General features: G+C 45.1%; 1 protein-coding gene across 1 annotated transcript in view; it reads right to left on the bottom strand.

Annotated features, from left to right (window-relative positions):
• The window catches only part of lmx1ba (LIM homeobox transcription factor 1, beta a), a 48,709-nt gene extending 32,701 nt beyond the window's left edge, over positions 1-16,008 (bottom strand). Inside the window, exons 1-2 of the mRNA XM_062554650.1 lie at positions 15,927-16,008; positions 15,152-15,338 (exon numbers count right to left, since the gene is read on the bottom strand). Of these exons, the coding sequence (XP_062410634.1) occupies positions 15,152-15,338; positions 15,927-15,993 (254 nt within the window). The 5' untranslated portion in view covers positions 15,994-16,008. The remainder of the gene's footprint in view (positions 1-15,151; positions 15,339-15,926) is intronic.
• Positions 16,009-22,624: the final 6,616 nt, after the last annotated feature.

The following is a 22,624-nucleotide window of genomic DNA, read 5'->3' as shown; positions in this document are numbered from 1 at the left end:
AAATGAAGGAGAGCGAGAGAGAGAGAGAGAGAGAGAGAGAGAGAGAGAGAGAGAGAGAGAGAGAGATGGAGGGATGCAGACGGAGGAAGAGAACAGAGACGTGTGTGTGGAGGAAGTGTGACATGGTGGAACCATTGTGGTGTCTGTGGTTAGACACAACTCACACTTTTAACACTTTTTTACACACTGCCTTCATGTTCCTCTCCCTCCCTCCCTCCCTCCATCCCTCCCTCTCTCCCTCCCTCCTTCCCTCCCTCCCTGTCTCTCCTGCTTCGTCTCTCCTATGGGAAGTAAACAGCCGTGTTAAGTATCTGTGGGCTCTTCCCCCAAACATGACACATCAAAGCTGCCTCCCACAGAGCCTGGGCAGGTCAGATCCCAGCGCCTCGCTTAGATCACTCGCTACCCAGCCACGGCCCACAGGGACATACACGTATGCTCCACACCACAAACCAGCACCATTGTGTCTGTGTGTGTGTGTGTGTGTGTGCTTGTATGTGCATGCGTCCATCTGTATGTCTCTCCCTGTGCGTGTGTGCATCTGTGTGTCTCTCCCTGTGTGTGCGTGTGTGTGTGTGCGTGTGTGTATTTGTGTTGCTTCACACTGAAATTAGATGCGCCACTGCAGACAGTACTCAGCCATTGTCATTTCCCCGACTTTTTCCTAATACAATAGCAACGGTTCACTCAACAAACTGGGCTCGAGAGGTGTGTGTGTGGGTGGCTTGCTGTTTCTCACGCATGTACTTACTTAATAAGCTATTGCCAACACACACCCAAATAAACACACACACACACACACACACACACACACACACACACACACACACCTACAGTATGTATCCAGTTTGAGATGTGACAAGACAATATGGTATCTTGTGGTCACACTCTTGCTCTAAAACCTCAGGCAGGGAGCACTGGGCTCAGCTCACAGCTCTGTGCTGACAGTATAGTCACACACACACACACACACACACACACAGGGAGAGACACACAGAAGCACACACACGCACACACACACACACACACACACGCAAACACACAGGCATCCCAAAGTGAGTAATACAGACATGGTGCAAATTCACAAACAAACACACCCTCCATGACAAAGCGCCGTGCGCACACATCACACAGCCTGAACAGAAGGCATGCTACGCACTGACAGGATGTTCACGGAACAGAAATAGGGTGAAATGATCATAAAACATACTCGTTGGCTCGAAAACAGCACGAGCAACAGCGCAAACAACCCATAAACATCCTGGGGGTTTGCAAAAACAAGGCAGTATCATCCCTGCTGCTAATCTTAGGAAGTGATGAGAAGTCCTATGACTGTCAAACGTTTAAATGATGCTGCCCACTACATTTCTATGGATAGCAATCGTTCCCGTAAAAGTCAGACTTCTCAAACAGTTGCGACTGCTTTCAATAGTTCTGGGTGAAGTCATCAATCAGTGAGCAAGTTATGATGCCCTGCGACAAACATCTCAATTCTATGTGCAATGTTTTCTCAGACATCCAAGTCTGCATGTACACTGCAAACAGTCCCAGCGCTGGGACCCGGTCTATAAATTACAACAGGGCCGAAGGAAAATATTTGGGGAGACACGACACAAGGAAGCAATCGGATACTGGATAAGCAAAAAAACAATAACAAAAGGAAATTGAATTATCCGTCTCGGGGAGCAAAGTTCAGGCGCGCTGTTGGGCTCGTTGTTGTGCTCATGCGTCGGGAAAAGGACACTCGCTCGGCGGGAACCCCTGTCAAAGCAAACTCGGATTCCGTGTACCTGACAAAGATGGCCGCTTGCCCTGCCATGGACGGCATGCGAGTGGCCTCTAACTCTACAAACAGGACAAGGGCCAGACATGAACGGGGCTGGATAGCTTTCTAGAGGCAGAGGGGAGACCCTCACTTTGACAGATGATTTTGACAGTGGCTGATGTTGGTCATGCAGTTGACCTAGGCCATCTGTGGGCCATACTAAGGCCTCTTTTCTCTCTCTCTCTCTCTCTCTCTCTCTCATCCCCTCTTTCTTTCTCTCTCTGTCTTTCTCTGTGTCCCCCCCCCCCCCTCTCTCACTTGGAGGCCAGGGTCCTGTCTCCAGACCAGTCCAACGTGCCTCTGGGCATGCAGTTCAGGGGGAGCCCATCACTGGGGGATGTCTCTGTGTGTGTGTGTGTGTGTGTGTGTGTGAGGTGGGGGGAGTATGGTCCGTGAGTGATGGGGAACACAGAGGCGCCGGGCTCAGCAGCAGGCCAGAGCACACCTCTTGCCCACACCCGCCCCCCTCTGCCCGCCTCAAAGCTCCACTGCCACTCCTGCTGAGAGCAGAACGCTAGAGCAAGGCTCGGGTTACGCCGCACGGCCTGAGGGGTGCCCGTATCGCACACACACACACACACACACACACACACACACACACACACACGTGGACCAACTCCACCAGTCCTCAGTGCTTCCTACTGCAGAGCTGACAAAACCAACCAAAACCCATCAAACACACACACACTCACACACTCACACACACACACACACACACACACACACACACACACACACACACACACACACACACACACACACACACACACACACAGTGAGTGCGGTCGACATCAGACGGGCAGCTCTTCACCATAGGGGTAAAGAGGAGGGAGGGGCTGTGGAGGGCTTTGGCAAGACAGACTGCTTCCCCATGCTGAGGGATCAGGGCCTGAGACAGCAGGGGGCGCAGCCAAGAGTTATCCCAAACACTAACACACACACACACACACACACACACACATACACACACTAACACTAACACACAATCAAAAATAAGCACACAAATACAGTCGTACATTCACAGACATACCCACACACAGAGCCTCAAGTAGCTTCTGAAAATATGTACTGAAGCTTTAGTGTTATTTAGTGGGGCAAAAGGTTTTCAATGACTTGCTCCAATTCCACATGATCGCAGAGTGTTGTATAAAATCATGACGCAAGATCTAATGTTTAACTAACCACGCACGATGTAATTGTTAGCTGTGTTTGAGAAGGGATTAGAGAGGTAGTGCAATGAGAGTGATTCAGTCAGTAAACAAGCAGCCTCAAATCAACCACAGGGAGATGTGTTCTGTCCGCCCAGACTGAAGGGCAAAGGCGGAGGAGAAAGAAGAGGAGAGGTGAAGCGAGTGTTGTGGTTTCTCTGGGGCGGCGATCCGTTTGATCCCACGCACACTCCACCCCGCGCCCCATCCACCTGCCAGGACGCGTGTGGAGGAGGCCCCGTGAATGACTCAGCACTGGCGGAGGCGTCTTTTCACATCGCCTGCTCAAAATGTGAACTATGTGCTTTCAGACCGGGGAAGGCCTAGCAGAAGGACTCGCAAGTAACCCCGTCTTCCTTCACCCCCCCCCCCCCCCCCACCATCCACCCTTGAGGGTGTTACACCAGAGCCAGGAAGGGGGAGCCTCCTCGTCCAGGGTGGAGGACAGGAGGGTGTAGAAGCAGCGCCATCCAAAAAAAAAAAACAGAAGACAGAAGACAGAGGGAAGAAGAAAGTCAACATGCTTTCTCCCGCACGTACCAGTTTCCGCGCACAACCGCCAAATCTCGCGGCGCGGGGCTAGGTGGCTATTTATGAGCGCGCGAGGGGTGGGAGAGACGCACCCTGCCTCAACCCCCCCGGCAGCTGGTGCCGGCCAAACCCCCACCGCGGAGCGAAGAGGAGCGGAGAGGAGGCGCGGAAGGGAAAAAAGGTGTACTGAGGTCACCGGGCAGAAGAGGAGAGGGGAGGAGGGCGCTGGGGAAGAGAGGATCGGTATTTTATCAGCACCTAAATCCTTCAGCGGACTAAGCCCCGCGATCATAATTCCCAGTCTTACTCAAAGAGAAGGCGGACGGACTTGCGGTAAGGCCGCCTCTGAAATTTACAGTTCCAAAGACGCACAGACAGCGTTTGAATCCTTCCCTTGGCTTAAATCAGCCAAAATGGTGAGAAGGGATTTGTTTTTGAGGTTGCTTTGTGGGTCCGAGGCCAGATATGGGGGATTTGTAGCTGGGACGGAGACACACAACACAACTCATTTCAGGATCTTTGATCTCCGACCAGGGCTGCCAGCTTCAGACCAGTCCACAGTTATAATAAGCAACACCAATTTTAAGATTAAACAAACACAACAAGGGCACAGATGTTGGCTCTACATCTGAACACTCGTTTGTACGTAATTAATTTTTCAGATTGGGTGTGGTGGTGACACAGTAACATTTTTGAAAAGGCTTCTGGATCTCTGTGGCCAGAACATGGTCAGAGTTCTCCAAATATGTCTTTACACTATGCACTGTGTGTGTGTGTGTGTGTGTGTGTGTGTGCGCATGTGTGAGTGAGAGCTGTTCCATCAGGCGGTGGTTGGAAGCAGCCGAGCCGTCTAAATGGCACACTCTCAGCTGTCATCACCAGGGGCACTGTTTAATCCGAAAGGCAGTCACACAGCCACACACACACACACACACACACACACACACACACACACACACACGCACACCTCAAACCCCACAAGCCTCAGCCCACAGCCCCACTCCCGCTATCTCTGCCAAATGTTCCTCTCGCTTCTCTCCGCTTGTTTTGCAGACTCCTCTGGGTGAGGGAACCTCGTCCACAAATCATGTAGGGAAGGGAGGGCACCAAGCAGGCGTGCGTGTGTGTGTGTGTGTGTGTGCGTGTGTGTGCATTTGAGACAGAGAGAGCATATGCTTATGTGTGTAAGGGAGAGTGTGAGTTAGTGTGTGTGGGGGGGGTGGGCTGGGGCTCGGGGTGTGTGTGTGTGTGTGTGTGTGAAGTGGGGGGGGGGTGACTGAAGAGGCTCGTGAGGCGATGAAACCCTATCTGCAAAGTTTTCGCTGTGGGTTATTTTTCTTGCCAGGCGAGTGGTCTGCGATCAGCTGCGGTCCCTAAACAGAGGGGAGGTTGAAGGGGCTCTCGCTGCTCGCCGTGTTGTTTCTTCACGTTGACCCAGAGTGCTTTTTCTCCCTCCCCCTCTCCTCTCTTCTTCTCCTCCTCTCTGCGCCGCCTCGCTCCATGGGTGGGTAGACCTGAGGGTGAGCGGGCGGTGTGCGGGGGGGGAGGTGGAGGTGGACGGTGGGACAGGGGCGGAGGTGTATTTAAAAGTTCCAGACAGCCCGCTGGGTTGCTGGGTGCTGAATTTACTCCCGGATGCGCGGGCCGAGGGCTCTTGCCTTTGATAGATGGAGAGCGCCCTAGATCTTCTGGTTTCTAATAAAAACGGAGCTGTTCATTTTTACAATGTGACACCACTCTTGCCTCCTCATTTAGGGATGAGTTATGATCCACTGGGAGGGGGGGAGGTGGGGTGGGATGGATGGTTGTAGGAGTTTGGGGAGGGGGGGGGGGGGGAGGCACAGGATATTTAAAGCCCTTTTGCATTTTCCTCTGATTACGGGAGCTTTCATCACAGCGCATCGCCTCCCGACTATGATAAGCGTTCTCAGGTCACGCAGTAAAAACTTCCATCAAACCAAACCTCCTCGCTCACTGATAACGACTTTAACCCAGCGCCCAAAATCAGTGACCTCTCCAAATGACTTTTTTTCCCTCCCTCCTTGAACTTCAATGAAGGGGGGGGGGGTAAAAGCAAACTACAAGGCGGACTGTTCTGAAATTTCATGGATGGATAAGTATGAAGACAAGGGGGAGGTGGGATGGGGGGGGGGCAGAATGAGGAGCGGGGGGTGGGGGGGAAGTGGGGTAGGGGGGTTAACAGTGTGACTGAAGGTGGCAAAGAAGAGGGCGCCACCAGCCAAAGCTCCAAGGACCACCTGCTACCTCCACATTAGTTCTGACTGAGAGGAGGTCAATGATGGGGAGGGGGAGTGAGGGGAGAGAGATGGGGAGAGGAGGGGGGAGTGGGGGGTTTGTGGAAGACTGGATGGGGGTAATGAGATTTGTCTCAGCCCATCTGATCTTTTGCCCTCACAGACTTCCAAAACAGTCAGACAAGTAAATAAACCCCAACACACATACACACACACACACACACACACACATACACACATACACACACACACACACACACACACACACACACACACACACACACACACACACACACACACAGCACTCCCACCTCCCCTCCAAGCCGATGCCGATACCACCTCCAGCACCTCCACCTCCAGCACCTCCACCTCCTCCTGTGGAGACTCCCACTGGCTGAAAACAGATTACTGACTGGGGCGTGTGCACAAAAGGAATGTACGCCACACGCTGGCCGAATATGAACGAGAGAAAGAGAGAGAGAGAGAGAGAGAAATAGAATTGGAATCTGTACAGTTTTTCTTCTAAAACACAACTACCCAAGGGTTCATGTGGTTCACGAGAGGCCTTGAAACTATCCCACAGCAAAAGTACAAACAATTGTTTTGTAGTTTTTGCTCTTCTGTGGCACTGAGTGAAGTCAAATGTTTAAAAACGTTTCTCTTACTCGAACATTGCTTGTCCTGAAAAAATACATATTTTAAGCGAACGCACGCCACGCTGTTCTCTCAACAATAGTCACTGGATATTTTCCTTTAAATTCATACTTTTTTTTGTCATCTACCACTTCTTCAGTGAACTGTGACAGTGAGGCCTGGAATTTTCTCTTTTAACTTTCTCCTTTTTAAGAGTTGGCCCTGGTCCACCCTAGAACCCCCACCCCCCTCCCCTCCCCATTCAGCAGGAAAGACCCGAGCTTTCAGAACTCTTAACACATAAATGAAGCAAAGAAAATCAAATAAATAAATAAAAATCGAGAGTCAGGGGAAGAGTGAAGACATGCAAATGTCCAAACAAGGTCCAAAGGAAATCATAAAACAATACAAGAGACAACAGGTTGCCTGCATCTCCCCCACACAGGACATATTCATCCCACTCGTCTTTGGAGTAGGAAAAGGAGGGGGGGTGGGGGGGGGGGTGGAAGAGAAAAAAGATGGATGCAATATTAGCGTGGCCAGGATCTGAGAGTTGGAGAGTGGAGGGGTGGGAAAAAAAGAGAAACTGGCGAGTGAGTAAACTAACTGCAGCCAGCAGCTAACCACCAACTTGGCACTTATTTAAAGCTGCAAACATTAAAAAGGCACTGACACTGAACGATGAAAGGAACCCCTGAGGAATCCTGCCAAATCGATACTCTTGGCAATGGCCGCGCCGAAAGCCTTAAAACGTCGCAGGGGTTTGGTTGAGTTTTTCTTTCTGGGGAGGGAAAGGAGGGAGAGAGAGAGGGAGGGAGGGAGGAGGGGGAGGAGAGGGGTAGCCTTGCGGTCTCCTGTTTCTGGTCCCTTCCAGCGCCTCCGTAAGATCAGTCTCCTGCTCGCTTGGTCGAGGAGGAGAATTCGGGAGGAGGGGTCCCCCCCCCCCCCCAACCCACACCCCTACCCCACCCAACCCCATCCTGTTGTGAATTGTTCTTGGGCCTTCTCCTTCTCCTTTCTCTCTTTCTCTCTTTCTCTCCATTCTTGACATAAATAAGGGGATTAGTGCAGAGGGTTTCCGTCAGCTCTCCAGCGAGCACAAAGTGGGCAGGGGGGGCTTAGTGTCACCATCACTTGTGTGTGTGTGCGTGTGTGTGTGTGTGTGTGTGTGTGTGTGTGTAGGGAGGGAGGGAGGGGGGGGGGGGGGGTTGTTGGTGTCACAGTCTGTGATTAAAGTGCGGATCCGTGTCATCCAGCCACTGCGGAAACACGGGGGTCTGTGCATTAATCCCATTACGAGATGAAGAGACCACAAAGGAGGGGTGGGGGGCGTCCCTGGGTGTTCGAACAAGACAGCGGGGGGAGGCATCAGATCTCAAAAGTCACTTTAATAGCCGAGGACTCCATCGCTCGGGGTCTGCCCGCAAAGTCCCCCCGCGAGGTTTCCGAGACACTGAAGTCATTTTTCTGCCTTTGTGTGCTCTAAAAAAACCCTCCCATTTTATGTATCGTTAGCAGTTAGCATGCTGGGTTTAGATGGAGAGTCTGCTGTGGATAAGGAAACAAAAAAAAAACTGTCCAGAGACTACAAATGTCACATGGACAGAGAGGGGAGCTGCTATGTCAATACAATGTTGATTCTGTGGGTTGTGAAGCCGAGGTGCCAAGCCGGTGGTTACCCAACCAACCAGTTTTCAGAACACACACACCCTGAGGAGATCCACAGGTGTGTGTGTGTGTGTGTGTGTGTGTGTGCGGAACATGAGGGAGCACAGACCCTCTCCACAAACCCTCTCATGAGATCGTTGAGAGCGTGTGCGCTAGTTAGCATGCACACATGTTTGTATGTGTGTAAGAATGTGTGTGCGTAGTATGTCTGCGCGTGTACGTGTGTGTGTGTGTGTGTGTGTGTGTGTTTGTGATAGAGAGTGTATGTGCGCGCGTGTGCGGGCGTGTGTCCAGGCACATGCTTGTGTGTGTGTGTGTGTGTGTGTGTGTGGGTTGCGCCGCGGTCCGCAGGTAGAGGTTGAATTTGGGGCCCGTGCGTGAAAGCGGGGCCCCAGGTACACAGCACCCGTATGGCAGCACTTGCCACCCTGGTGTCACCCTCTCCTCACACTGGGATGCCAGCGCTGGAGGGGGGAGCGGGCAGCAGGGCCGGCGTGTTTGGACAGCCATTCCAGGCCCAGGGGAGAGGAGGAAGGCAAGGTGAGCGGAGGAGGAGGTGGAAGAGGAAGAGGGACGACACTGGAAGCAAGGCGGCAGGCAGCCGCGGAGAGAGAGAGAGAGAGAGAGAGAGAGAGAGAGAAATTGTACTATATGAAATGCTATACATTCATTTTACTATAAGAAATGCTTTGGCAATACAAATTGTATTTTTTGTCATGCCAATAGAGCTCAATTGAAATTGAAATAAAAAGAGAGAGAGAGCGAGAGAGAGAGATTGAGAGAGAGAGAGAGAGAGATGGAGGGGCTGAGTGTATTTCGCAGCCACACTCCAAACGCCCCTCATGAGGGGACCAGGGCACTCTCGTGTGCGTGTCATATAGATGGGGGGGCCGGGGGGGTTACCGTGCCAACGCTGACAGCGGCCTACTCGACTATGAGTCAGGAGAGGGTTTTGGACGACTGACAGGACCAAAAAAAAAAGAAATGACAGGGTACTTCATTTTTCTCCTGACGGTGGTTGAGTTCAAACCCTCCATTATAGTTATCTACACTGCATATTGTTAGCATTTTGAGAAATATTACGGAAGGTTAATTTGGGCAGCAAGTCTTCTCTCTGACATTCCAAACTCTTCAGTCTCAGCTTGATGTCTGAACTTGCCATCTCAAAAGGTTCACACAAACTCAATCCTTGGCTACTTAGAGACACTACCAGAAGGCAGGCCTGTAAGGGATGAGCGATCCCAGCAATCATATTAGAAATGTAAAAAGTATTGGGGAGCATGGCATCTCCAAGTAATCATTGCAAGTGTACGGAGGGCGATAACTCTCCACACCGCATGCTTAAAGCAGCAGGTAGGGTATTGCTACACATTTGGTGTGGTTTCAAAACTAGCACTTGTTGATACAGCAGAGAAGAGTAAGCACGTTCATATATACAGGTTACATTCCTGCCTCCGGGTAATACAAGGAGACTTCACACACATTTCCCTGAGCCATAAAATCTTGACGCATGATATCTTTAACGCTGAAATGTCACAACAAGCCGCCTGAACACAGCGAACTCCAACGACAACCAAATCAAAAAAGTGAGTTGAGGTTTGCGCTGGAATGATAGATTGCTTCATCCCATTAGGGCCCGGATAGACGACGGAGTGGGATTCGCTGATGAGAAATCCAATACCTCCTCACTGAGCATGCCCAGACGAAGACGGCATAGCAGCGCTCCGCTCAGCCAGGGGCCACAGACAAGCTCGAGCAGTCGGGGTTTTTTTTTTTCCCAGCATGCAACACATCCCCAGGCAGACAGAGCTCCATGTCTCACCGCACTAACTGTGTGCATCCCGAACGGCGTTCCCCCAGAACTATCATTCACTGGATACTGTGGCAATAAAGACCGCAGCACATATGATATCTGATATTCTGTTTCCACGGTGCTTTATGTTCGCAGTATTAACACGGGATGCTTTTCCTTTTCCCCTCTTTACCGCTCCATATTGAGCGCATCTGGTGGCTTTTGAAATACAGATTTTCCGTTGGTATCCATGCTGTTTTTTTTTTTCCAATTCACCACTTTAAAAACACCAAAGAATGCAACACATATGCACAACAAAACACAATCACTCATTCAATAAAATGTTTAGAATTATTATTCCGTGAGGAACCCTAATATGTCATCCGTGTCTATCAATGTTTAAAATATGACACTTATCCATGCCATGTGCTGACAGGTATCTGTTTTGGAACTGTTATCAGTAAGTTCCATAAAATGACGTAATTCTGTTAATAGTGGCTGACGTAATGTATTCTAGGAGAGGCTAGAAAAGTGCTGCTATGGTGTGGTTGGGTGGAAGGCGTCGGTGGACCACACGCATCACAGACAACTGACAGTCTCTTAATTCTTTACGATCAATCTCAAGGACATAAATCATTAGCTTTGTCTGGCTTAAGCAAATATAATTGCTAAATCAGAGAAGAGATATCACTTAGCTCACATGAAACCCCAAACTGTATCATAGTAAAAACACTCTGCAACACACACAAACACAAACACAAATGTGCGTGTGCGCACACACACACACACACACACACACACAAAGCACATGCTTTTTCAGTAAATATCCAAGTCAAAGCAGGAGTTTTGAAAATATGAGGCATCCTCAGGAACTGAACAAGTTCAGAGGGCTAGCTGACTGGAAGAAGAGGACAGGAATGGTTAGGGGCTGGAGGAAGAGAGAGAGAGAGAGAGAGAGAGAGAGAGAGAGCAAGAGAGAGAGTGAGAGAGTAAGAGAGAGAGAGAGATGGGATGGGAGGTCTGAGAGGTGAAGAGCGAGTTCATCTTTCCCATAACATTTCTATCAGGCTGATAATTAATTCTTAACTAAGCTTTAATTTACTCTGGATGGAGGGGAATGGGTCTGTTGTCTCTGTAAACTGAGGACTATTTTTCTGCGCTGCAGCAATCTAAACATAGCGGGAAGAGACACTTGTACCAGAGGGAGTTTGGACCCTCATTCCGCCGCGGCTCTGGAATTTCAGCGTTGGGCACAACTATCCAGCCTACTCCTCCTATTATTTTTTGCCTGCCTCTCTCTCTCTTTTCTTATTGTTGGTCCCAGGCCACTTCAGAATCGGTCCTTTTCTTTTCCGTAATAGTCAAAAATCTCCTCTCCTACTCTCCGGGCCGGTCTAATCTGCCGTTGGCGATCTCCAGCTCATGCTGAAACAAGGTTCGCCGAGTGTACTGTCACAAGCAGTCATACTCCCTGTATCACACGAGGCAGCCAGAGACAAACCACAGTAGACACAGGGACCCCAGAATTCCACTGCACTTCTTAAAGGAAGTCTCCCGAAGCGCATACGAGTTCTCTCGACGCACCGAGGACATTTTGAGGTCAAATTGCTCAAAAAAAAAAAACCATTCAAATGTTGCTTCCCGTTTGTATTTCATTATATAAATCTATTCCTTCCTTCCTTTCTAGAGAACAAAAAGTGCACGAAAAACGTTCAAAAACAACCAAAAAGAACCTTTATAACCTTTAACCTTTACATATCTCTTAACAGTCTAGTAGAGAACTAAAACATTCCTTTCCTCAACAACAAAGCTTGCAATCAAAACATACCTTACACCTAATTAAAAAAGACTTTAATAACTAGAAGTCAAATCACAAGAGAGACTGACAGTAAAACAATGCACACACACACACATCTTCAAGATGTACAACTAAAGAGTGACACTATCTTTGACGGGCCAAAAAAGCCCCAAGGCTTCTGTGACATTAACCCATTACAAATCAAACAAACCAACGTCACAACAACAAACACCGGCCACATCGAGGAGCAGGAAGTATTTAAAAACATGCTTCCAAAAAGGAACCAAAAATGCCACCTGTGAATTAAAAGGTGTTTCCAAGCTGGCAGATGAAAGCGCCGTGAGGGTAGGTTTTGATTGATTTACAGTGGGGCTAATAACAGGCTGTGGCACATTGTCTGGAGATCTGAGATCGAGCCCGCCCGCCCGCCCGCCTTCACAGTGTGAGCCTGCGTCTCGAGCCTCTGGCAGTTTGTGGCCTGACTAATGTGTGCTAAATGAGAGCCATAAAAGTCAAAATGGGTGTGAATTAGATCTGTAAATAACCCATCATTGTAAATAAATGCAATTTTACAGAACCCAGAAACGGCGAAAGGAAAGAGAGAGCTAGCAAGCGAGGAGCCGTGGTTGTCTGGATCGTGGAGGGGGGGAGGGGGGTGGTAAGGTGCCAGGGGTGGGAGAGGTGAAAGAGCTCGCCGTGAAGGGTTAAGCATTCACAGACACCCTTGTCTGATTGGCTGAGGCCCAAGAAACTGTCCAACCAGAAGCAAGCTTGGTGGCTCAGTCGTGGCATGTGAGGCCATCCTATGGGATATTTGGAAATGAAGAGATCGAAATGCTGCAAATGTGCAGACATAGAGATATGAACATGCTCACACAGACACACACACACACACACACACACAAGCACACACACACACACACACACACACACACACACACACACACACACACACACACACACACACGCGCGTGCGCGCGCACACGCACACACACACACACACACACACACACACACACACACACACACACACACACACACACACACACACACACACACACACACACACACACACACACTGTTAAATTGGCAGGAGAATAAATAATGCGTATTTGCTTTTTTTCCTGAATGAGCAAAACACCACAACCAATAAGCCTACATAAATCTAAATCAACTTTAATTAATTTTAAATTACATCTAAATTGTTTATGAACTTGTGCAACAGATTGCAATAAAATTGCAATTGTGTTTTCTGGCCAATTTAATTTCATTGTATTCCTAAATATGTGTGAATTAAGACAGACATTTGTTCTAAATGTTTGATTTATTTTAGATGATTGCTTTGTGTACATTTTAAAATATGCCATTGTCTTTTGGAATCCACATATTGAGGCTATAGGTTTCATTCATCTTGAGAGCACACACACACACACACACACACACACACACACACACACACACTCACACACACACACACACACACACACACACACACACACACACACACACACACAGACTAAAGTTAGTGTTAAAATATTTACTGTTCAATTTCACTCAATTTCAACAAGTAAAGGGTCAATCTTCCCTTAAGCTAAACATGGCACTGTAATAAAATGGCTGGAGAGGCGCTCTGGAGCTATTCCAAACCAGGTAAGAGAGCACAGATAGGCCCAGTGAGATAGGCGACAGGCCTGCACCTCCAGCGTTTCTCGGGAGATGGAATGCCGAGCTGCCGCTATGAAATTCCCATTGTTTGGCCAAACTGCTTGCCATCATGTCGGGCGAAGCGGGCTGAAAGGCGGACAGGCCCAGTGATGCGAGCCGATGGATGTCGTCCATTGTCTGTTGCCAGACTTCTAGCAGGGAGCGATAATGTCGCAGTGATTGAAGTAGCGATGTTTAAAGCCCCCAACAAAAAGTCCTTAAAACTTCTTGACAGGCATGAAGAGTGCCCATGCAGAGAGAGGGGGACCAGCGACACCCCACCGTCACACACTGGCCACACTGTCTGTGCCCGGGTCCAAAACACAAACTAGCGCCGGGGACAGTGCCCACACATAAGTAATGTCTACTAAAAACACCTTACGCTATTTTAGAAATGACAATAACCTTACCAAGACAGTATATACACGCACACACACACTTCCACGTAAACAACCGCGCGAGACGCACGCCAACTGCAACAGTTAGTAGGCTAGTATGAGGTGGCTACGTGCACTGCACAGACTGCAACCACTCAACCACTCGAACAAAAATGGAAACTTCCAAATACTCTATTATTTAAGAGAATAATATATAAGCAATAAAAATGCTGAATAACCTTATACTCTCCTGACTATAACAGTTAACATGTTATTAATAATTTCCTTACTCATGCGGTAACATTTAGGCTACTATATTTTAAAGTTGATAACAAAGCGATGATGAGAACTTCATATATACTACAAGTGTAAATAATGGCTGAACAATTGGCTAGTTGCTACTCAATATATTAAAATAACTCAAGAGATATAATGATAACATTATGGATTTAAAAACAATAATTAATGTAGATTACTGGATGAATAATATCAATAATATTATTTGCAATAACAATATTAAAATAATAATAATAGCCTACTTTGCGCTGTAATTTTTATTAGCCTATATTTGTCTATCTATCTGTTTGTTTATATAAATGGCTTCATAATGTGACATAAACCATTGAAAATATTTATTTTGTATGATTTTTCAGAAAGCATTGCTCTTACCAAAAACAATAAAAAATAAATATGGCCTAGCCTGCAGACACCGTCAAATAGGCCTATATTATTGTATAGCCTTCAAATATTGAGGGAAACAATGACTAGGCCTAGGCCTATATAATATGTCAAACAAACAATATCATTGGTGTCCAATTTTGATGTGAATGTAGACTATGAGGTTTGTGGTTTTAAAATATAAAAATGTCAAAACAGAAAAGGAGACACAATAGCCCGTTTCGAAAAACAAGTGCATTGAAGCAAATTACAGTCGCTTATAAAACACTTTTCTAAACATGTGGAACTATTTGATCATCCAATGGTAGTCCTTTATGATGTTTAGCAACAAACAAATACCATGCTAATGTCTTATACTGGAAACGAGAAATATGTCTGTATATCTGTATCACTCGGCACTGATAAATGCACCATGTGTTGTAAATGTCGCATGTGATGTTGTCATTGATGGTGTTATCTGTCGCGTATGGACTCATTTAGTAATCAAATTTAACGAAGACTGTTGGAACAAAGGTTTCGTATGGTCTACTGCACCTATTGCATGATCGTTTCCTTGTAAACACAAACCATACTATCCAAATAGGCCCAGCAGACACCCACACACAGGTCACAAACGTGGCCTGTGTCAGAGAGCCCAAGGCTAAAATAAAATAGGTAGGAAAATAGATAAACATGTTCTTACTGTTGGTAGTCCAGTTTGCAGTATAGTTTTCTGTCTCGGTAGTAACAGGTCGTGGTCAGCGTCTGTTGACACACCGCGCATTGCAAACAGTCCTCGTGCCAGGACGAGTCGTTGACGCGCATGAGGAACCGGTCAGAGATGGGCCGCTGACATCCCTCGCAAATCGCTGGATGGTGGCACTCGGTACCTACAATAGAGACACAATTTAGGACAACTAAAATGGCTTGAATTAAACAAATAATATTGACTCCAGGCTACAGGTCGATGACCAACATACAAATAAATCGTAGTGTCAGTTATTCGAGTGAAACATATCATCTGATGGTCTCATTGAATTTTGTAAAAATATTTAACAAAATACCTAACCTGGCGATGAGTCAAAATATCATAACAGAGAAGTGTCTCGACATTAGTCAACCAATCCTGACTAACTTGATTGATTGTCTTACTCAAAAGGCATGTGTCTGTGTGTGGTTGTAGCAAACATGGTTGGCCCAATAAAATTACTAATGCCATTCAGGTAGCCTACTCATCAGAACTGAATACTGAAATGCAATGCTAATTTTTTCCTTGTTCTATTCCCTTTTATGTTCTGTGCATAAAACATAAATGCTCCTGAGGAATGACGAAAACTAAAGTTTAAAATAAATATTCACCTTCGCTGACATTATACTCTAATAACCCATAATTGTTGTTCTTTTATGAAATGCAAATGACAATTTTCAAATATGTAAACAATTAAACATCCAAATGCAGTATAACACAGCCTACTCACCAAGCATAACTCCCAAACTTGCTGGTCCTGTCCTTATGTGATCTTCTATTTTAATACCGTCTAGCATCTTGGCACTGGAGGAATGGTTCCTCGCCGAGAAAAGCTTCTCCGTTGACCTAAAACTTGTTGCAATGTCCATATGACCTCGACCTGTGTATGGGCTACTCTCCTTCAGGTCTGATACGCAAACCTCCGAAAAATCTCAACAAAGGAGGAAAGCCAAAACTGCCCTTAACAAACCTGACTCAAGGAAGCTTAAAAGCGCGGCATTCGCAATTGATCTAGAGTAAATTATATACAACACACCATGTCGGTGCAGCAGAATATATTTGCAGGGCCGAATTAGGCTGTCAGCTATTCGATTAAGTTTGATTTACGGGTCCTCTTAGTTGCCAGACTGTCAGAGGAATATCAGCCTGACGATGAGTTGAGAGTTTCCGAAGAGATCCAAAGACTCGAGGTACAAATGTTCAGTCGAAAAAGAGCAACGCCGTCGCGGGAAGGTGAATATATCCAGAGATGACAAGCTGAGGAGCTTCGAGAGAGATCTCTGGGATGCAATGTTGTGAGCCGAGTGGGGTGTTTTGAGGAGTTGAAGACCGAGATTGAACTATCTACCGAGAAACACCCTCCCTCTAACCTACCTCGCGTCACTTTCCTGCGCTTTCTACTGGCTCGTGCAGATGCTTAAGAAGCGCACCGCCTACGAATACTGACTGAAGCGAGGAACCCGTCCGGAGGAGACGAGAGCCGTGCCAAGGAAGGAGGGATTAAGCGAATATTGTATCAAATGTACAGTTAAGAACGGACATACCTTAGACTAGCTATCTTTCAAAGCAATTGCACAATAAGTTTCAGGAACCACGAGTAACCAAATCATCGTCAGATATATCTACTCTTTCCTATTATATAAATTCACTACTATATGCACAGTTGCTAAAGGTGCCGTAGACATCACATTGCAGAACTTCATGTTATAAAAGTAAGGATGTTCAAAGTTATAATTACACCCTATAAAACGTTCTTTAAAACAACTTTATTTAGACAGATGGCAGGAACCAATACATTAATTTGCCATTCGCCTATACACAGTAAGCAAACATTATGTCAATCAAATTTAGGCTGTGTTTGAAGTAATTTTGTTCTGCAAGTGCGTTCACTTTATTGGACCCAATCACCTGCTAAATCAGCGACAGGGGGATCTTTCTTTCTGCCTTAATATTCAAACTCATAGAGCTACATAATGGTCTAGTGCAATAGGCGATTGGTTGTGATTTTGTGCAGGAACAAACAGACACTTTCTCTCTCTCCCTCTCTCTCCTCTCTCTCTCCCTCTCCTCCCTCTCTCCTCACACACACACACACACACACACACACACACACACACACACGCGCGCGCGCGCGCGCGCGTCAGAGCAGGGGTAGCATATATGAAAAGACGTGATTAATAAACCTTTAGATAAACGATAGCGGTGCATGTAGAATGAAAGGCCTAATCTTTGGTCCTGCTTTATCTTTTTGAATAATCCTCGCTGTGTCTGGAAAGGTAGCCTATGTAAAAAATCATAAGCAGCCGCGTTCTTTGTCTTCCAAATGTGCTAAAATTCATTTGATAGATATACATCACAGAAGAGTAATATCGGGTGCAAACAAAGGGGACTTTATATTTTTATTACTTTCCTCATTAGGATTCACCACTGTTTTAATTAAGTCAAGGCAGAGAATAGTCATTTACATAAACTCGGCGTTATTAAAGGCTAATTTTCGATTAAAGGCATACACTTTAACTTAAATATTTAACATTAACGTACTGTAATAATATTATCCTATGTTTCATTAACCTTTACCTGTAAGTAAAACATTGACCATTCCCTTTTTATAGCTTTTATTCGTTCGTAAAAGAAATGTAGGTTAGGCCTTTATTTTCACTTATTATCATGGCCTTGTTAAACACTTGGAGAGCCGGTGATACACGCATAATAGGCCTATATTATATCAGTGGGTGGCCCTGATTACCGTGCCTGCGCATAATAGCGTTTCTCGCAAGACAGGTCAGATTTTGCAGTAGTAGCCTACTTTGCTTCTATTTCAGCCATGTGTACGCATATGTGCATATGGGCGTGTTTGCATAAAACACAAGATTTACAGGTTCAAAGTAACTTCATCTGTAGATGACTACTGTTTGGTTTACTATTATTGTTGTTATTATTATTATTATTATTATTATTACTATTAGTATTACTATGATTACTATGATTATGTTATTTCAGCCCGTCAACTCATTTTCAATCACAATAATTTATGACAAAAGCCACCACATGTCTTGGGTCTCTGTATCTCTGCATTGTGTAGGTTGGACTAGTCTCTAACTAGTGCAGTAACAACGTGTCTCCCGGGTATCACTTTCTGTGGCCTCCGGGGTCTCTGCGGTGCTTTGCTATCTGAGCGCAGTTTAAGTGGGCTCATTAGTCCCCCGCGTTTCATATTACTCCTGCAAGAGAGCTGAAGGTCTAGTCCTGCATCTCGCTGCATTCAGCAGAAGACGCTGGATGTTATTGTACAAAATTTCATGCAATTCGATATCGACTTGTTCAGCGTGAAATCGACTGTAAGGACTCTATTGGATCCAATTACCACTATGCTATTATAGGCAAGGCCGTTTTATTGTCTGGGCGGTACAGAAATCCACCTTTTAAGATCTGTAGTTGAAAATATACAGATTTAATAGGCGAAGGTGTGTGCAACTTGCAATAATTATATGCAATAACATAGGCATACAATTATATGTCGTAAAACGTTTTTGTTGTATGTTGCTCGGTTGAATGTGGACATCAGTGTGTGTGTATATATATATATATATATATAGCCTATACATTTCCATATAAATCACAAATCTCTAGCTGGGGTTTGTATCAAACTTTATAGGATATGGGATTAGGAAAATAGGAATAAAAAATGAGAAAGCTCTTCTCATAACATATAACACTATTAGGACAATGTCATGCGTAAAAGCGCACTTTACAAATCATGTGTCCTAAATATCTTACAGAATATCAAAAGTTGATCTGTTCCAGTACATTCAAAATAGTCTTAGAATACTGATCAAAAGTAAGAGCAATTTCGGCACATCAATAGGCTACAATAGCAAAGGAAAGGTGAGTAGACATATAATAATAATAATAATTTAAGAACCACGTAGGTATTTTTAAATTCCAAAATAGAAGCGCGTAAAATAATGCCATTTAATAACAAGTTTAATTCCATGGGCTGTCTCATTTGCTGTACACTCAGTATTCCTGTTCCATGCAGCTGTCTCGTTTAATGCATCATTGAGACTAAACACATGTCATAAATGAATCCTCAAGTAAAACGCCAATGTGAGATATAACCGAGGAAAGCCTTACGTGATGAGAGTAAGCAACGATGGGTTACTCGAACCATATTGCCTCGCTGCGTCCGAACCCACCCCATCTAACCACCGACGCCTCACCTCTAGGTCCGTGCTTTGTGTCTGCGGGATGCCAGAGCACGTCACTGAGACCTCTATCTGCAGTCAACGTTGTATAGCCTACCTTTGATGTATGTGAGCGTTGCGCCCTCTTGCGTTTTTTGGACACATGTGCGCTTCCTCAAAGGCCTACTATTCTCTCCAAAACATTTGAATAGTATATGAAGTATTAAAGATTTGACAAATCGCTTTCCTACCGTCATGAACCTCCAGCCTGATTGCGATCTGATCGATTGGGCCAATTAAAGTAGCCTAGAGTAATTGCCTTTAATACTCCACAATGTGCGTTTGCTGTTTCTAATGCATAGTCTCAAAATTAATATATTTGGATTACTTTATTGTCCACTAGACCCGTGCGAGTTGAAACTCTGAGAAAAGTGTACATTTGAACTGGCCTAATGGCCGTTTTTGTTGGAAATAAGTGCGTCTACGTCATTGGCTTTCGAAGTGTTTCATAAAACACGAGTCGCACCATGCCCATAAAGTACCTCGGTACGTAATTAAATCTATCAGATGTTAATGGTTAACAGACTAATGCGGGAAGGCCAAACGCTTCCAAACAGAAAATAATAGGAAACTTATTCAGTGCAACTCTGATGCAGGTGCTGATAATTGGCCCCAAAAGTGCATGGCTGCAAAGACTTCCATCCTATTCCTGTTATCCTGAGGTTTATTCACTATAATTCTCTGATTAAAAAAAAAAAGAAACGCCAGAGACTTAACCACAGTCGGCAATATGAGCCACCATAACCTTTCACTTTTATGAAGGCCTACTTAAATATGAACAAGAAATTCAAATCTGAACTTCCAAAGTATGGCCATCGCCATGACCCCATGCAACAGGTGTGAAGCACGTGTATTGGGCATTGGTTTAGTGTAAGACCACTTTCGCTTTCGCTCCATATCACAGTCAGTTGATGGAAACATGCTGAGCGGGATTTGGTCAGAAAACAGATTTAGCACCTATATTGAGGCTCATTCAACGATTTAGAGGGATGGACTTTTGGCCTACAGGCCTATGGTGAGTTTGTTTACACTGACTTTTATCTTCAGTAGCCTAGTAGGTAACAAACTAGTCTACTCTGTAGCCAGCAAAACCAGCAGCATGTCGGCCTGGGCCAATTTAATTCAGATCATGGGGGAAAAAACATTCCTAAATGTGGACGGTCATAGGCGCACGTTATCGGATGCCATGCTGTCTTTGAAATGCCGGGTAAGGTTAATTAAGAATATATATCCGATTTGCTAATATTCGTTCATACATTAAAATATATATATATTTGTTTGACAGGCTACAGACAGAGTGGACGACAGGCTATTTTACCAATATCACCAGTTGCCAAATTATTATTATTATTGTTATTATTATTATTACTATTATTATTAGCCTATCATTATCACCATCAGCTGTGTTAATCTAGTAAAAGCCATTAATCACTGAAATCAAACGGCATTATAGTGCACTACAAACAATGATTTTCTTGTTATTTTTGTAAATGCACAGGACTAGCAATATATTTAAGGCAGAGACTACATCGCTAGGTCAAAAACAAAAATCATAGTCATAGGCTTTGAACTTCCAACCCTTCAAAATCTATCTGTAAAAGAAAGATAAGAAAGAGAAGAATTGAAAAATGTAGATTATATTTTTTTCGTTGCTACCTAGACCAACATGTTTAGACGGGACAAGCCATTTGTTATCCTACCCTGCGAATAATCTTGCTCTTCGTCTTTGGAGGTGTCTGTAAATATTAGCGTGACTGCGTGTTTGTGACTGTGAGTTATGTAGATTGTTAAAGTTCAATGTAACGAATGAGATCACAAAACATTCTTCAATTTACCAATATACATAATTTATCGGCAATAAAAAAAATCGAAATATAATTCTATAGACACATTCATTAAACAAACTAATTTTTAAGACGAAACGCATGTTAGCCTGCAAGTCATAAAGAAAACCAGTCTTTCGTGTCTTATTCATTTTAAACTGATAGCCTACTTTTTTGGGAGGGAAAATATGAGAAAGAATAAACAAAACAGTCCACACTGAGGGTGTTGCTGTTGCTCAGGGAACTTTGTAGGATACTGCCATTACTCTTTTATCAGAAACCAAGACGTTCACCAAAATTGTTTCCATTCATCCTCTCTCTGTCTTCAATGGAATGTGACGTTTCGTAGCCTAATTAGAGGCTGGTCTTGGACATTAACCTATCGTTTATCTATTTTAAATAAGGTATTATCCAACAACAAGAAATTACGTTTTCTTTAGTCTTGTGTCAAAAGTAGGCTAGATCTCAACTAAAACTTGTTGTATGATACAGTATGAACACATACAATATTTGCATGCAAGCAATGTTGGCCTAATCAAGATAGTAGGACGTTTTACAGAACTGATGGCTCTTCAGGCCTATAGTGTAGTTGGATCATCCAAACTTTGAACACACTGACGTCTCTCATAATTAAATAGTCTACGTACACTTTGCAGTCTGGGTGGAAGACCTAAAGACACACCCCGCAGTTTCGCTAACAGTTGTTGGCAGCCTACAGTGTATCTGCTCAATTCTTAACCCCTCCCTACCTGTGTAACTAAAGTATCGTCTTGACAGGCTGCTTGTTTTGGATCGGCCCGAGCCACTACGTTTCTCTCCTATTAACAGGGGCAAACAGAGTTTATTTTTTTGGCATGGAAATGACCGCTAGACAACCCTGGGGACAATCCAGGAGGAGCGAATAGCGTATTTTCAAGAAATGTGGTATACTTGCTTACTCCATCGTTTTAAAGAAATCAGCAAAGCACACATACTGTACATACAGCAGCACCTGCTGCTGCTCACCAGTCGTGCTTTCCTGTGTGGGCAGGGGACTTTATGCACAACATTCAATAATCTCACCTCATACTGTACAACAGAAGAGAACCCCCCAGTTCAACATGACATCAATGTCAAATTTGGATTCAGAATGGTCCATCTTTTCATTAATTGTAAGTTATTAGTTATTGCTACACTGTGAATCTCTCAAAACAAAAGTTTCTGCTAGATGAATAGGCAGCGTGCAGAGTATTTCCTCTTATGGAAAAAAAAGTTTAGACTGTGATGAAAGTATGCCTACAGGTCTGAAATTAATTCAGTGCTTTAGAAGTAAATACACCTGTGATTAAGTTAGATCTTCCTTCGTGTCACCATTATGACTC

The sequence above is a fragment of the Sardina pilchardus genome, chromosome 14 (assembly GCF_963854185.1).
Source record: "Sardina pilchardus chromosome 14, fSarPil1.1, whole genome shotgun sequence".
Classification (NCBI taxonomy): domain Eukaryota; kingdom Metazoa; phylum Chordata; class Actinopteri; order Clupeiformes; family Clupeidae; genus Sardina; species Sardina pilchardus.
This window is presented reverse-complemented; position numbering and strand designations above follow the sequence as displayed.